Source organism: Nannobrachium achirus, assembly GCF_963921795.1.
Source record: "Nannobrachium achirus genome assembly, chromosome: 15".
Classification (NCBI taxonomy): Eukaryota; Metazoa; Chordata; class Actinopteri; order Myctophiformes; family Myctophidae; genus Nannobrachium; species Nannobrachium achirus.
This window is the reverse complement of record NC_137822.1, coordinates 6,905,912-6,920,308: the sequence shown is the minus strand read 5'-3', so window position 1 is coordinate 6,920,308 and position 14,397 is coordinate 6,905,912. Positions and strand designations below refer to the sequence as shown.

Genomic DNA, 14,397 nt, shown 5'->3' with positions numbered 1-14,397 from the left:
ATCTTTGGGGGATCTTTTTTTCCTAACCCTAACCCTATGGTAAGTGAATGAGAGAAAAGTGAATTTCAGAAAAGTGCTTGGGACCGTCAATTTTTTGATTCAGCGCACAAAAATACCCCTAGGTGCAAATTTTCACGCTTTCTGCCGGATGTGAACACCTTTTTCACATATTTCTCCCACTAACATAACCCTATGCAGAAACTCCCTTTGCCCCCACGTTACTGTACCCCCTGCTCTGTTGGAATCTATAGCCAAGCCCACACACAAAACCTCTTATCTCCATATGTCCCCCCCCCCCATACGTGATCATACTAAAGCAGTGGTTCTCAAAGTGGATTCCAGGGACTGCTGGTTCCTTTAGGCGGGCCTAAATAGACCCACACAAGTTTGTAACTCTTGACCGTGTACAAATGGAACCAAATGATTTGGTTCCATTTGTACACGGTCAGAGTTAAGGGGAGACCTTGAAATGTGAAAGTTTGAGAACCACTGTACTAAAGTGTCACACAAAAACATCAAAAGTGGCAGATCTACAAGCTTGAAACGTGGCAAGCGATGCGCGTCAAGCTTGTTGATGCTTGTTTGACACTTTTGAATTTGAATCCCGAAAGGTAACAGTTTTTTTTTTGGACATAATGAGGTTTACATCCGACAAGAGATGAAATGTAATCCACACCTGTGCACACGCACACACGCATACACACATGCACTCACACACACGCTTGTACTTACTCCAGGAAGCTGGTGATGTAGTCCTTGCTGCAGGCCGACCAGGAGAAGGGGTTGGTGTTGGCGGTGATGTGCGCCGCCATCAGCTTGGCCGTCTCGTGGCCCTTGGTGCCGCAGGAGTTTCCGATCCCGTCGTGGTTCATCCCGAAGCTGAGGCGGAAAAACACGTCGATATCATAAATAAATGCCCATTTGCAAATTCACGTTTCTTTTTCTTTTTTTTTTTTTTTCAATTGAGGCATTTTAGCAGACGCTCTTAATCCAGAGTGGCTTGCTGGTAAACACAAGGTAATCGTGTCAAATGCATAGAAACAGTCATCTAGAGCAGCGGTTCTCAACCTGTGGGTCAGGACCCCCTGATTAACCCCCATGAATAACTTAAAGGGGAAGACCACCCATTTTCAACACCGTTGTACTTTACAATATAAACCCCAAAATCAATCTTCCAGTTCTAACCAACACAGAAGGGGGGGGACTTTTTTTCTATTTTCACACAACTCCTCTAAGTTATATTAATGACATAGTTCAATATTGAAAATGGGTGGTCTTCCCCTTTAATGTGCAACATTGTTTTCTCACTCATTAGTAAACAAACCAGCATAAAGTTTAAGTGTATAGAAGTGACAATTTAAGGACTTTTTAATACCGCTAAGATGACAAATTAAACATTGGCCAAATTGTCAAATATTAGAGGCAGAAATTGTGGAAATAGCCGATCTACAAGCTCAAAAAGCCTCGCAACACGAGGCGTTGTGAGCAGTATAACAAGTATAATGTCAAAGGGGTGGGGTGTCACCATCATTAATTCGGCTGTTCGGTGCTGCCGAGATTCTGTGACTCCCCGAACTGAACCAAAAATGAAATCGGCTCTAAAAGTGGAGTACGCATTGGCCCTAAGGTGGAGTCTGAAGAGGTGAGACTTCAGATTGCGGTGGAAGGTTGGTAGACTAGTGAGTCTCCCGTACTAACTGCAACGGAGAGTTTGTTCCACAGTTTGGGAGCCAGAAGTGAGAAGAGTCTGGGGGACGTGTGGAGCGTTGTCTCATTTATTGATGAAAAGTTCGTCAAACTTTCATCTGTGTCACTTTAGATTTCAGCCACTTTAACCATTATATTAAAAAATAGCAGATCTACAAGTCAAGATCACAGCGCGGCGCCGAATGTCGCGCTGCGAGCTTGTAGATCTGCTATTTGTGCAAGTCTTCTATAAATGTCTTCTAAATCCTTCTCCTAAATCAGTGGTTCTCAAACTTTTTCATGTCATGGACCCCCCAAAATGACATGTATTTGGCCGCGGACCCCCATCTCAAAACATGTCGTTCCAGGGACCCCCCAGAAGCAGAGGTTTGAGTTACAAACGTAACGCTTCTAAAAGTGATCCCTGACTAATACGACAAATATGTCTTAATACATTATAATTGTCCTCTATAACTACAATGTAAAATTAAAAACACCTTAAATATTTTATTTCTTCTAGAAATAGCTAATCTTTCACTCAGTAGGGGAAATGCCTGTTGCAAGTTGATGATGTCATAAATGTCATGTGTAATTTTTATGACATGCGTGTGCAAAAAAACGAAACACAAACACATTTGAAATATTGATTTGATGCTCATATTAACCATAGGAAGTATTAAGTTTGTTTTTATTTTCACAAGCATGCCATAAATTCCATAGGGATAGATCACACTTGACATTTATGACATCATCAACTTGCGACGGGCATTTCCCCTATTGAGTGAAAGATTTGCTATTTCTAGAAGAAATACAATAATTGAGGTGTTTTTAATTTTACATTGTAGTTATAGAGGACAATTATAATGTAGTAAGGCATATTTGTCGTATTAGTCAGGGATCACTTAAAAAGACATATTCAAAGACTTTCAAAAAGTCCTTGACACGGAAAAGTTCCAGAAGTGTCCCAGTGGAGGATGTGTCCCCTCACGGCCGTTAGTGCTGCTGGGGAAACAGCTGTGTGAAAGGCTGCACGGGGTCAGAGGTCACCCTCCTGTCTGGAAGCTCTAACAGGAACGACACAGTTCTAATCAGCACTCTGGGAGCCCCGCCCCCCTGCCTGTCAATCAATACCTGGCAGGTTGGAACAGGCTCTGAGGGTCTTCTACCTCTTTTTTGGGACAAATCATCGCTTTTACAATTAGGCCATGGTGGACCCCTGTTTGATGTAAAAAAAATTACTTTATCTCTGCGACTCCCCAATCTACGCTGTAAATTAAATTGGTAATAATTTAACTAAGAGAGTAACAACCAGTTGCACAAGAGCAGTGCAGAGGTTCTCAAAGCGGGGTCGAGGAGCCCATATCTTGGAAAGCCCATATATGGACATACTGTGTCAGTCTCATGTGGTCTATGATGTCAGACATCTATGATGTCAGTCATCTCGGTATCAGTGAGTGACAGAAAAGGAGACAGGAATTGTTGGGAGATAGAAAGAGGCAGAGAGAGAGAGAGAGAGAGAGAGAGAGAGAGAGAGCGATGGTGGAAAAAAATGCTGAAACAAAAACATTATGATGGTCTGCGTCATGGAGAGGCGGTGACTGACTTTGAAGCCATGGCTCAAAGGTTTGTGCAGCGCGTGGCCGCTCGTCACACCGCTCAAGTGTCGGGTGTCACTTTGTGGCTTCACCGTGACGCTGATGGCTTCCACTGGAAATGTCGTTGCGGGCCAGTGTTGCCAGATTTAGCGAGAGAACTAAGCAACCACGTCTATGCAAACGAGCCCAAAAGAAGTGACAAGAAGGCCACATGAGTGCTTTAAACCTACTGTATATGCATGGGATATTTGAAAATAGCCGATCAACAAGCTTGTAAATCTTTTCAAGTGACACATTATGAATATTTTTTAATAACAAATCTGGTATGGGCCTACAAGGTTTGCTGGCACAAAATATTCATCTGGGTGTCCTTGACATGAAAGATTTTTTTGAGAACCACCAGGTTTAAACAACATTAGGAAGTAAGTCCAAAGTAAGCAACTACACTTTAGAAACAACCCCAAAAAACCGCAACTACCAATATTTACAAGAGACTTCACCGAAAAAAACAAGCCCAAAGTCGCTTATAATAAGCAGACATGGCAACCCTGCCAGCGAACTTGTTGCTTTGTCACTGCTAGTGTGCGCTCAGCGTTAGTGTTAAGCTCACAATGCGCAATGTGAGCTTGTAGATCTGCTATTTTCAAATGGCCGAAATGTATAATATATATACTATAATAAGTGGTTATTGGTTAATGTATGTTTTGTTATTATAATCAAAATCCACAAAGTAACTAGTAACTTTTTGCCTCTGAGGTGTAGTGGAGTAGAAGTAAAAATATTGGAAATCGGAAATACTCCAGTAAAGCACAAATACCTCAAAACTGTACTTAAGTACAGTACTTGAGATTGAGAACATGTACTTAGTTACTTTACACCACTGCTATGAGGAGTGTACAAATAGAAGCAAATGGACTCGTAAGAGTCTCCAGGGTTAATGCTGCCCTATGCAGCTTTCCAGCTCTATCCAGGATGTATTTGTGTCAAACCAGAACCGGGTCTAGATGTCTCAATAGAAGAACATAGAGACCAAATACAACCACCCCAATTATATCAGTTATATTGTACTCTTGGACTTGGACTAAATACCTTTTTTCTTTTTCCTCCACTAAGAAGGTTGGATAATACAGATATGGCTTAATGTTGATGACATCAGGGATCTCCATATATGGGCTTAAAAGGGACAAGGACGGAATTCATTTTCAAGTGTGACTCATGTCGCTGGCCAAAATCATAGATGTCTGACATCATAGATGTCTGACGTCATAGACCACAGGAGACTGACACAAATTATGTCCATATACGGGGCTGAGGCGTGACGCACATGATCTGCAGGTTTTCACACTAAATGCGACCTACGGTCGCAATGAAATCTATGAACATTTTTAATCCGCAACACGCTCTTATATGCTATGCAGAGGGGGTCCCTGCTTCATCTCTCTCTCAGCTAGGGGCTCCTTTGACCTGAATCATCGCAACAATTCATTTTCTTTTCTATATATATATATATATATTTTTTTTTACTATAGTATAATATTAAAAGTTAAAAGCTCACATTACAGCAAAGGAAGTCAAAGTTTTCCCCTTTTTCCTATACTGTCCCGCAAGCACAAATCAGATCTAATGTATATAACAAACGCGGGGCCACATCGCGCAGGCAGCCTCCAAACCTGTTTTTCTAAGGCCCGGCGTTTATGACATTTTAGCCTACTCTGGAAATAAATCAGGCAACCCGGTTGAAACCCCTGCTGCAGTGTGCTTCTTTTTTTTAACGCTCAAAGACCTGGAACGTGCCCGAATTCGCGTTAGATTTTAACCACTTTAACCATTATTTTATGCTTTAACTATTGAAAAATAGCAGATATACAAGCTCACAGCGCGGCACCGAGTGCCGCGCTGCGAGCTTGTAGATCTGCTATTTTTGAAAAATCGTGAAAATGTGTGCAAGTCTTTGAATATCTTTTGACCCGATCTTTGACCCGACTTCCAAATCCTTCCTCTAAATCAGCTGTTCTCAAACTTTTTCAACCCTAACCCTAACCCTAACCCAAAATTATATGTATTTGGCCGTGGACCCCTATCTCAAACCATGTTGTTCCAGGGACCCCCATGAATCAAATATTTGAGTTACAAATGTTCGCTAGATAGATTAAAAAATAAATCATGATTTTTCAAAAATAGCAGATAATACAAGCTCGCTGCGAGCTTGTATTATCTGCTATTTTTCAATAGTTAAAGCACAAAATAATGGTTAAAGTGGTTCAAATCGAGCGCGACGCGGGCCCGTTCCCGGTCTTTGAGGGTTAATATAATGTCCTCGCTCTCCACGCAGAGACTATTTTTACAACAGGCCCAGTAACAGAAGCAGACATAAGACATAATAAAGGAAATGGCCATCTCGCTGAACCCACCAGAGGGGGATGCGTAGACTAATACATCATCATTATTTTGCTTTATATTCAGGAAGAGAGAGCCAGAGGTATGTGTGTGTGGACACGCACCGAAACCTCGTAAGTCAAAAAAAAAAAAAAAAAAACTTTCCCTTTTTTTGGTTATTATTCTTAACCTGAAGCCAATTCTACAAATTCTCAAACTTTGGAAAGGACCCCCGAAATGTATATTTGGCCACGGACCCCCCCATCTCAAAATATGTTATTTCAAGGACCCCCCCAGAAGCAAAGATTTGAGTTACAAAGTTCGCTTTAAAATATATATTCAAAGATTTGCACAAATTTTAAAATAGCAGATCTACAAGCTCATAGCATGGCACTCAGAGCCACGGAGCTAAATTGACACAGATACTTTCCAAATCTAAAAGGGATTTTAAAGGAGTAGTTCACCACCAAAATGACTTTTTCTTTCTATTGATTTTCTCATGCCATGGAGACTTGAGTTCAATAATATATTTTTTTTGTATTTATTGCATTCCTAACACAAAAAATATATTATAGTAAATTTAACACCATTGATCCCGGGGGGTAAATTTACTATAATCAAATTATTGTCTTAGGTATGCGACAAAAACCCCAAACTATTATTGAACTCAAGTCTCCATGGCACGAGTAATCAATAGAAAAAAAGTCATTTTGGGGGTGAACTACTCCTTTAAAGGTAGAGTAAGTGATATTTGTTTGTTAAAATAAGTATTAAATAGACATATATTCTGATAAATACATGTTGGTAGAGAGTGTTTTGTTCACTAAAAGGAGCTTCTCCAGCTCTTTATTTAGGCCTAGAATTATTGAATGCTTTAACAGTGAAGAATAGCAGATATACAAGCTCACAGCGCAGGCACCGAGTGCAGCGCTTGCGAGCTTGTAGATCTGCTATTTTTGAAAAAGTCATGAAAATGTGTGCAAATCTTTGAATATATGCATTTTCAAAGCAAACGTTTATAACTCAAATTTTGCTTCTGGGTGTTCCCTGCGGAACTAGATAATTTTGAGATGGGGTGTGCGTGGCCAAATACATATCATTTTGGGGGGTCCTTCACATGAAAAGGTTTGAGAACCACTGACATAATTAAGTGAAAAGGACCTTTTCTTTGACGATGGTTATAGCCAGATTGCTGACATAGAAACATAGGTTTTTCAAGAAATCTTAGAAGGATTCAAAAGACACTATAGAATCGGGTCAAAATTCTAATTTTGACTTTTTTTTTTCAAAAATAGCAGATCTACAAGCTCGCAGCGCGGCACTCGGTGCCGCGCTGTGAGCTTGTATATCTGCTATTTTTCAATAGTTAAAGCATAAAATTATGATACACAATATAGTGTACCCGTTCTGAATGGAATAAGCAGAAAATGCATTTTCAGGTCGGGATCCTAAATGTTACCCAATCAGGACTAGAGAACCTCACACAGGATACAGATCGTGTGGAATTGGAAGTGAGCAGACAGAATTGGAACAGGAACGCCATAAAAAATATCGAAGCTGATAAATGGGTACTCTCTCCTGATTGGCTGGAATTTTGCAACCCCCCCCCCCCCCCCCTCCCCTGGAAATGTATATTCTATTTATTAAAGAGCTGTAGAGACAGGGAGAGACTCCCGTTACTGAACACACACTCTATAGCAGTGATTGCTATCAGAAAACAGTGCACTACCCTTTTAACAAAAACACGTTTTGTTTAAGTCAAAGAAATACCCCACCTTGAAAGAATTATAATAATGAAAATAGCCGATGTGAGCTTGTAGATCAGCTATTTTCACTACTTTTGTGGTACACTCTTGGACGACCAAGTAGGACGTTCATTTATGAAGAGGGAAAAAAAGAGCGTGATTTGCATGAGGAAATATGTGGACATACAGTTCAAGACGCCCGCTGAGGAGAAAGGTCTGGCATAAAGGCTAGGAGTAAAGCTATGCTCAGTGGTGGTCCAGCTAATGCAGCGGTTCTCAACATATCAACACTGTCCCCAGAAACAGGACAGTGAAGTGACAATTTAAGTATTTTCAATACAAAAAGAAGAAAGGAAAGAGACCATTGCTCCATCAAAAGTAATCAACAAACTATGGTATAAACAGTTTTTTGTTTTATTGTCAAATAATATAACAATTATGAAAATAGCCGATGTACAAGCTCACAACGCCTCGTGATGCGAGGCGTTGAGAGCATGGAGGTCGGCTATTTTCACAATATGTGCGTAACCGAGTCAAACTAAATGTAATGCCTCAACTCCTACACTTCCAAGTGCTTATCAGGGTGGGTGTGGAGTCTCCAGTTCAAATATGATTATTTTGCAGGGGTCACAGACTAAAAAGGTTGGGAACCACTAAGTTAGTGTAACTCCCGGGTTTCGAACCCGGGCCTCTGTCCCGCATAGAAACAAACACCATATCCACTAGCCTAAAAGGGGAATTCTCCCTTGACCGAGGGAGATATTAGGCTTTTGGTCATCAGGCCGAGTCTCTGAGTCACACTACTGCTACACTAGCCGTACTGCAATAGAACAAATACTCTGTTGCAAGTAGAAATAAAAAAGAAAAGAAAAAGGTATTGGCACCTTGGCTAGTTTTTGTCGCATTCCTGAGTTTGATGACTCATCATGCCGGTCATCAAGTCATCAAGTACCGGGGGGGGGGGGGGGGGGGGGGGTCCCCACATTATTTTGGGGGTCCCCAGATGATTAACTTAATGTGCAACATTGTTTTCTCACTCAACAGTAAACTCACCAACATAAAGTTTAAGTGTATAGAAGGAATATTCAAATTTCTAAAGTGACAATTTAAGGACTTTTTAATACCTCTAAAATGACAAATGAAACATTAGCCAAATTGTCCACTATTAGAGGCAGAAATTGTGGAAATAGCAGATCTACATGCTCACAACGCCTCGTGTTGCGAGGCGTTGTGAGCATGTAGATCTGCTATTTTCACAATTGACTGTGTTATAAAAATGTATTATCACTTATTGCTCGTCAGGGTGGTGGGGGTCCCCAGTTCAAATATGATTATTTTGGAGGTCACAGCCAGAAAAGGTTGAGAACCACTGGCTTAGAAGAGGTTGGAGCAACAACACTCACTTGTGTCCGATCTCGTGTGCGATGGTGAAGGCAGAACCCAGGCCGATGTCCTCATTGATGCTGCAACTCCTCTCTGGCTCGCACATCCCAGCAACAGAGGCCAAGCCTGCATGCACACGCACACACACACACACACACACACACACACACACACACACACACACACACACACACACACACACACACACACACACACACACGCAGGGACGTGCAGAGAAAGTTAGAGAGTCAGGGGCTGACATTTCGAAAAGGGCCTTTTGATGAAAATATCGAAAATAGCAGACCTTCAAAATCGCCCTGGTCCGAAACAATTATTATGCGGACGAAATAACAGGTGGCAGTGTGAAAACGTAATTGACATAACTTGAGCTTGATTTTTCTATTTACGTGCACCGAAATTCGCTCCGATGTTCGGCCTGGAGAAAAATGCACCAATGTGCAATGACCTTAACTGTAGTTTTTTAAACATAAAGTACAGTACATAAATCAGATGCCAGGGCAATAAAAAGCAAGCAGGGGAAGTGTAAAAAGTACAGTAATACAAGTACAGACATACGGACACACACATACAAACACACATGGGGTCAGGTCACAGTGACACATTCTTAGTCACGGTAATAAAAAAAAAAGGATTACGCTTAACCACAGTAAAATATACAGTATTCATTTATCCACTTGTAACCATTAGAACAAGGGTCTTCAACAGGGGGTCCTCAGCGTCACTATAAGGGGTCCTCCAAATCTTTGTGTAATAGAAACATTTTCTCCTTTTTTATATTAACTACTTGAACCCTAGTGTCCTTATTCTGAGAACTTTAGACAAAAATAGCAGATCTACAAGCTCACAACGCCTCGCAGTGCGACTGTGCGAGGCGTTGTGAGCTTGTAGTTCGGCTATTTTAGGCAAAGAGGTTTGGTGTAGAGGGGAAAAAGAGCAGACTAAGTAAGTACATAGTGAAAGGTCAACTTTATTAAAATATCTAAAATATCCTTAGATCCTCCTTGGCCTGAAAACGTTGAAGACCCCTGCTTTAGAGTACAAAATGTAACCAAATGAACCCGTTGTACAATCTCAGATGAAAAATGAACAGTCAGGATTTCCCAGTTGTTTGACCTCGGCGGTGCTTTAATGTGGTTCCCAGTGGAGAAACGCTAGGTTTCCCGGTCACTCCTCTAGAGCCACCGTGGGGAATACAGAGTTTAGCATTAACTGGCTAGACGTTTAGCCTGTCTCAACATACAGTCACTGCTTGAAGAAGGAAAAAGAAAATGTCTAGACGAGAGAGCTAGATTTATACATTTCAATGCACGTAACAAGGGACCACCTAGGTAACACAAGCCAAGGAAGGGAATAGAAGAAACCCCCCTCCAGAAAAGCAGACAGAAATGTAGATGTTTTCCACATTTGAACCTTTTTTGCGTAAGAAAAGAAACGGGGAAAGGAACGAGACGGACGCAGGGAGAAGTAGAGAGAAAGAGAGAGAGTGGTGTTTGTTCTAAACCACCCCCCCATCACCCCAAAAACAAACCCAGGTGACACAAGTTCCTTTTTACGGCGTGCCGTCTATCACAGGGTCTGTTTGTTTGTTTGTTTGTTAGTCTGACTGACTGACTGTCTGGGGATGATCTCACAAACCAACCGCTGGGCGCGATTCAACGGAGCTACATTTGAACGCACGCTGCCCGGAGGCCACACTGAAGTCCTTTGTGAAAAACATATGAATAACAATTCAGACGCTCTTAATCCAGAGCGATTTACAATAAGCAAGGCCAGCACAAATTAATACATCAAATGCATAGAAATAGTCATCTAGGATCGTAGGTAATAGCCAAGAACCTATTGTCAGTCTAGTAGAATCACCATAACATCAATAATCTGTTCATTGAAACTACAGTACACACAATGCCCTGGCATCTGTCTACATCAGTGGTCTTCAATGTTTTCAGGCCAAGGACCCCTTAGTTGAGAGAGAGATGAAGCAGGGACCCCCACAACCTGTTCATAGATTCCATATAGTTTAATTGTTTAACAGCACAATCATCCGTGTATGTTGGATTCATGTCAATTTGTGTTTTCAGATATTTAACCACTTGAACCGTCAATACCTAATAAACTTGACCTTTCACTCTGTACTTAGTCTGCTCTTTTTCCCCTCTACACCAAAGCTCTTTGCCAAAAATAGCCGATTTACAAGCTCACAACGCCTCGCAGGGCGAGGCGTTGTGAGCTTGTAGATCGGCTCTCAGAATATGGATTCAAGTGGTTAATATAAAAAAGGAGATCACTCAAAGATTTGGAGGACACCCGGTAGTAACTCTGCGGACCCCCTGTTGAAGACCCATGGTCTACATAACATGCTATCTAAATGACATTTTAGCCTTTCCATAAGCCTGCAAGGTCGTCGAGGCCAGGGCAAGTGCTACAGACTGCAGCGGAGGATTGGAAGTGAGTCTGCAGTTCTAATTGCTATGGGGAGGTATCATTCCACACTTTGTCTTTGGGAGCCAGACGGGAGAAGAGTGAAGAGTCTGGGACGTGTGGAGCGTTGTCCCGGATGTTTCAGCGAAATGACACTGGCATTTTTTGGAGGGATGGGAGGGGTTTCCATGCTTCTGCTGTTGACATCCCTCCCCTCTTTGGTTGCTAATGTTTATGTCCGCTAGGGATATGTTTCATCCTAGTGGGCAGACTGAATTAAATACAGTACTGTTTCTTTAAAGCAGGGGTCTTCAACAGGGGGGCCGGGACCCCTAGGGGGTCCTCAGAGTTACTACAAGGGGAAGGGGTACTCCAAATCTTTGTGTGATAGAAAGTTCTTTTTTTCTCCTTTTTTTATATTAACCACTTGAACCCTAGTGTCCATATTCTGAGAACTTTAGCCAAAAATAATTTTTGGGTCTCAGACATTTGATAGAGTGAAAAAAAGACTGTATCAAGTACGTATATTATAAGTACCTTTTACCAATTATAGAAGGTTTAAGTGGTACCGGATATGCAGCTCTGCAAATAAAAGGTGAATTGATCCCAGTGCATGACGGATATCACGATAAATTAAACGATTATTGTGTTTTTTTTATCACGCTTATCGTCCCATCCCTGGTGCACAGGGGTCCCCCCAGCACAATGACGAAACAATTAAACCAGTGGTTCTCAAAAGTCAAGGACCCCCAAATTTGATGAATTGATATTTGGCCTCCTGAAAAGGTTTTGCGCCAGGAACCCCCGAGAAGAGACGTTATATGCGAAGGGGAAAAAAAACACACATTGGGTCCTGACCCCATTGTACGGAAACCCCTGGTGTATAAGGAGAGGAGGTGGAAGGAGGAGGGGGGGAGGTGGAAAAGAGGAGTTTTTTGGGAGAGACGTCGAGGAAGCCAAGCAGATGCCAGGGCAATTAAAAGCAAGCGGGGAATGTGACGAATGTGCTGGACCTGTCAAACCACCCCCCAAGTCACAATATTACCTCCAAGATATATTGTGTTGCCTGTAGGGCTTCACACACACAGATAAGATGTGGCAAGAGAGAGAGAGAGAGAGAGAGAGAGAGAGAGGGGGGAGAGAGAGAGAGAGAGAGAGAGAGAGAGAGAGAGAGAGAGAGAGAGAGGCAGGAGGAGCTAGGGGGCTTCTCTCTGTTTCTGCAGCACACAGCGTTATTGTAGTTTAGAGTAAACTAACCACACAGCGTTAGGGGCGATGCATACTCACTCCACTTTTAGAGACACATTTATTTGTCCCCCCCCGAACCTCTGGAATGATGTCATTTTGTAGTTCAGACAGAGCCAAATCAAAATAAATTCGGCTCTAAAAGTGGAGTATGAATCGGCCCTAACCAGTAGTAACCACACAGCGTTATTGTACGTAAATACCCGATGTTTCTGGTTCACATTGGCACATTTCCTGGGGCAATCTGCCCAGATCATGCATGTCACACGTGTCTTCTTATTTTTTAGTTTTTTACTCTCAAAAAGCGCCTGCAATGTAGTGCATTTGAAACTACATTGCAGTGCACATCATGGGGTGATCACTGCTTGCCTCCTGTGAATTGTTTTATTTTTATTTTTGTTTATTTTATTTTTATTTAGTTGCTGAGTGAGGTCAGCAGACAAAGTGACATGAGTGAGATGAAAAAAACCTGAGTGAAATGTGCCAATGTCAACCAGAAACATCGGTAAGTAAGTAATCTACAAAGTAACTGATTGATTGATTGATTGATTGATTGATTGATTGATTGATTGATTGATTGATTGATTGATTGATTGATTGAAGAATGTATTAGAAGGTTGCATAGGAAAAAGTACAGTTTCATGTCAGTACACATCACTGGTACAAAGTCAACTAAAAGGACATCCTAGTAAGCTTTTTTACACAGGAACCCTTTATGTATCTCATATAACATTGAGAGTTAGACGGAACTAGTAACCAAAACCCTTTATGTATCTCATATAACATTGAGAGATAGACGGAACTAGTAACCAAAACCCTTTATGTATCTCATATAACATTGAGAGTTAGACGGAACTAGTAACCAAAACCCTTTATGTATCTCATATAACATTGAGAGTTAGACGGAACTAGTAACCAAAACCCTTTATGTATCTCATATAACATTGAGAGTTAGACGGAACTAGTAACCAAAACCCTTTATGTATCTCATATAACATTGAGAGTTAGACGGAACTAGTAACCAAAACCCTTTATGTATCTCATATAACATTGAGAGTTAGACGGAACTAGTAACCTTTATGTATCTCATATAACATTGAGAGTTAGACGGAACTAGTAACCTTTATGTATCTCATATAACATTGAGAGTTAGACGGAACTAGTTACCAAAACGTTTTCAAATGATTGTCGTGTACAATATTTGCCCCTGAGATGTGGTGTACTCATCTGCAATCTTTGATGTTTTCTTGTGGCGCTGTATAGTAGGGTCATTAACCCATTTAGGCCTAGAATTATTGAATGCTTTAAGTAGGGAAAAATAGCAGATATACAAGTTCACAGCACGGCACTATTTTTGAAAAAGCAGCGAAAATGTGTGCAAATCTTTGAATATATGTATTTTCAAAGCGAACGTTTGTAACTCAAATTTTGCTTCTGGGTGGTCCCTTGAACAAAATATGTTGAATGGGGGTCCGTGGCCAAATAAATATCATTTTGGGGGTCCTTCACATGAAAAGGTTTGAGAACCACTGACATAGTAGTCTCTCAAGAACAGATTAACTGAGCTCCAGTTTAGTGAAAAGGACCTTTTCTTTGATGATGGCTGGCCAGATTGCTGACATAGAAACATAGGTTTTTAAAAAAAAAACCTTAGAAGGATTCAAAAGACACTTATAGAATCGGGTCAAAATTATAATTCTCATGATTTTTCAAAAATAGCAGATCTACAAGCTCGCAGCTGTGAGCTTGTATATCTGCTATTTTTCAATAGTTAAAGCATAAAATAATGATACACAATAATGTGTACCCGTTCTGAATTAATTTATGGGGGGGAAAAAATACAAAACAGATAAAATATGGAGATAAGAGGTTTCTGCCCGACAGTGACGACATGACACACTCTCCTGCATGCTGCAACACTCCCTCTA

At 41.2% G+C, this 14,397-nt stretch overlaps 1 protein-coding gene across 1 annotated transcript in view; it reads right to left on the bottom strand.

Moving 5' to 3' along the window:
- Positions 1 to 14,397, bottom strand: part of adamts6 (ADAM metallopeptidase with thrombospondin type 1 motif, 6) — a gene marked incomplete at both ends in the record, with an annotated part of 138,683 nt that overhangs the window by 102,161 nt on the left and 22,125 nt on the right. Inside the window, 2 exon segments of the mRNA XM_080743002.1 lie at positions 733 to 879; positions 8,806 to 8,911. Coding sequence (XP_080599128.1) covers positions 733 to 879; positions 8,806 to 8,911 — 253 coding nt within the window.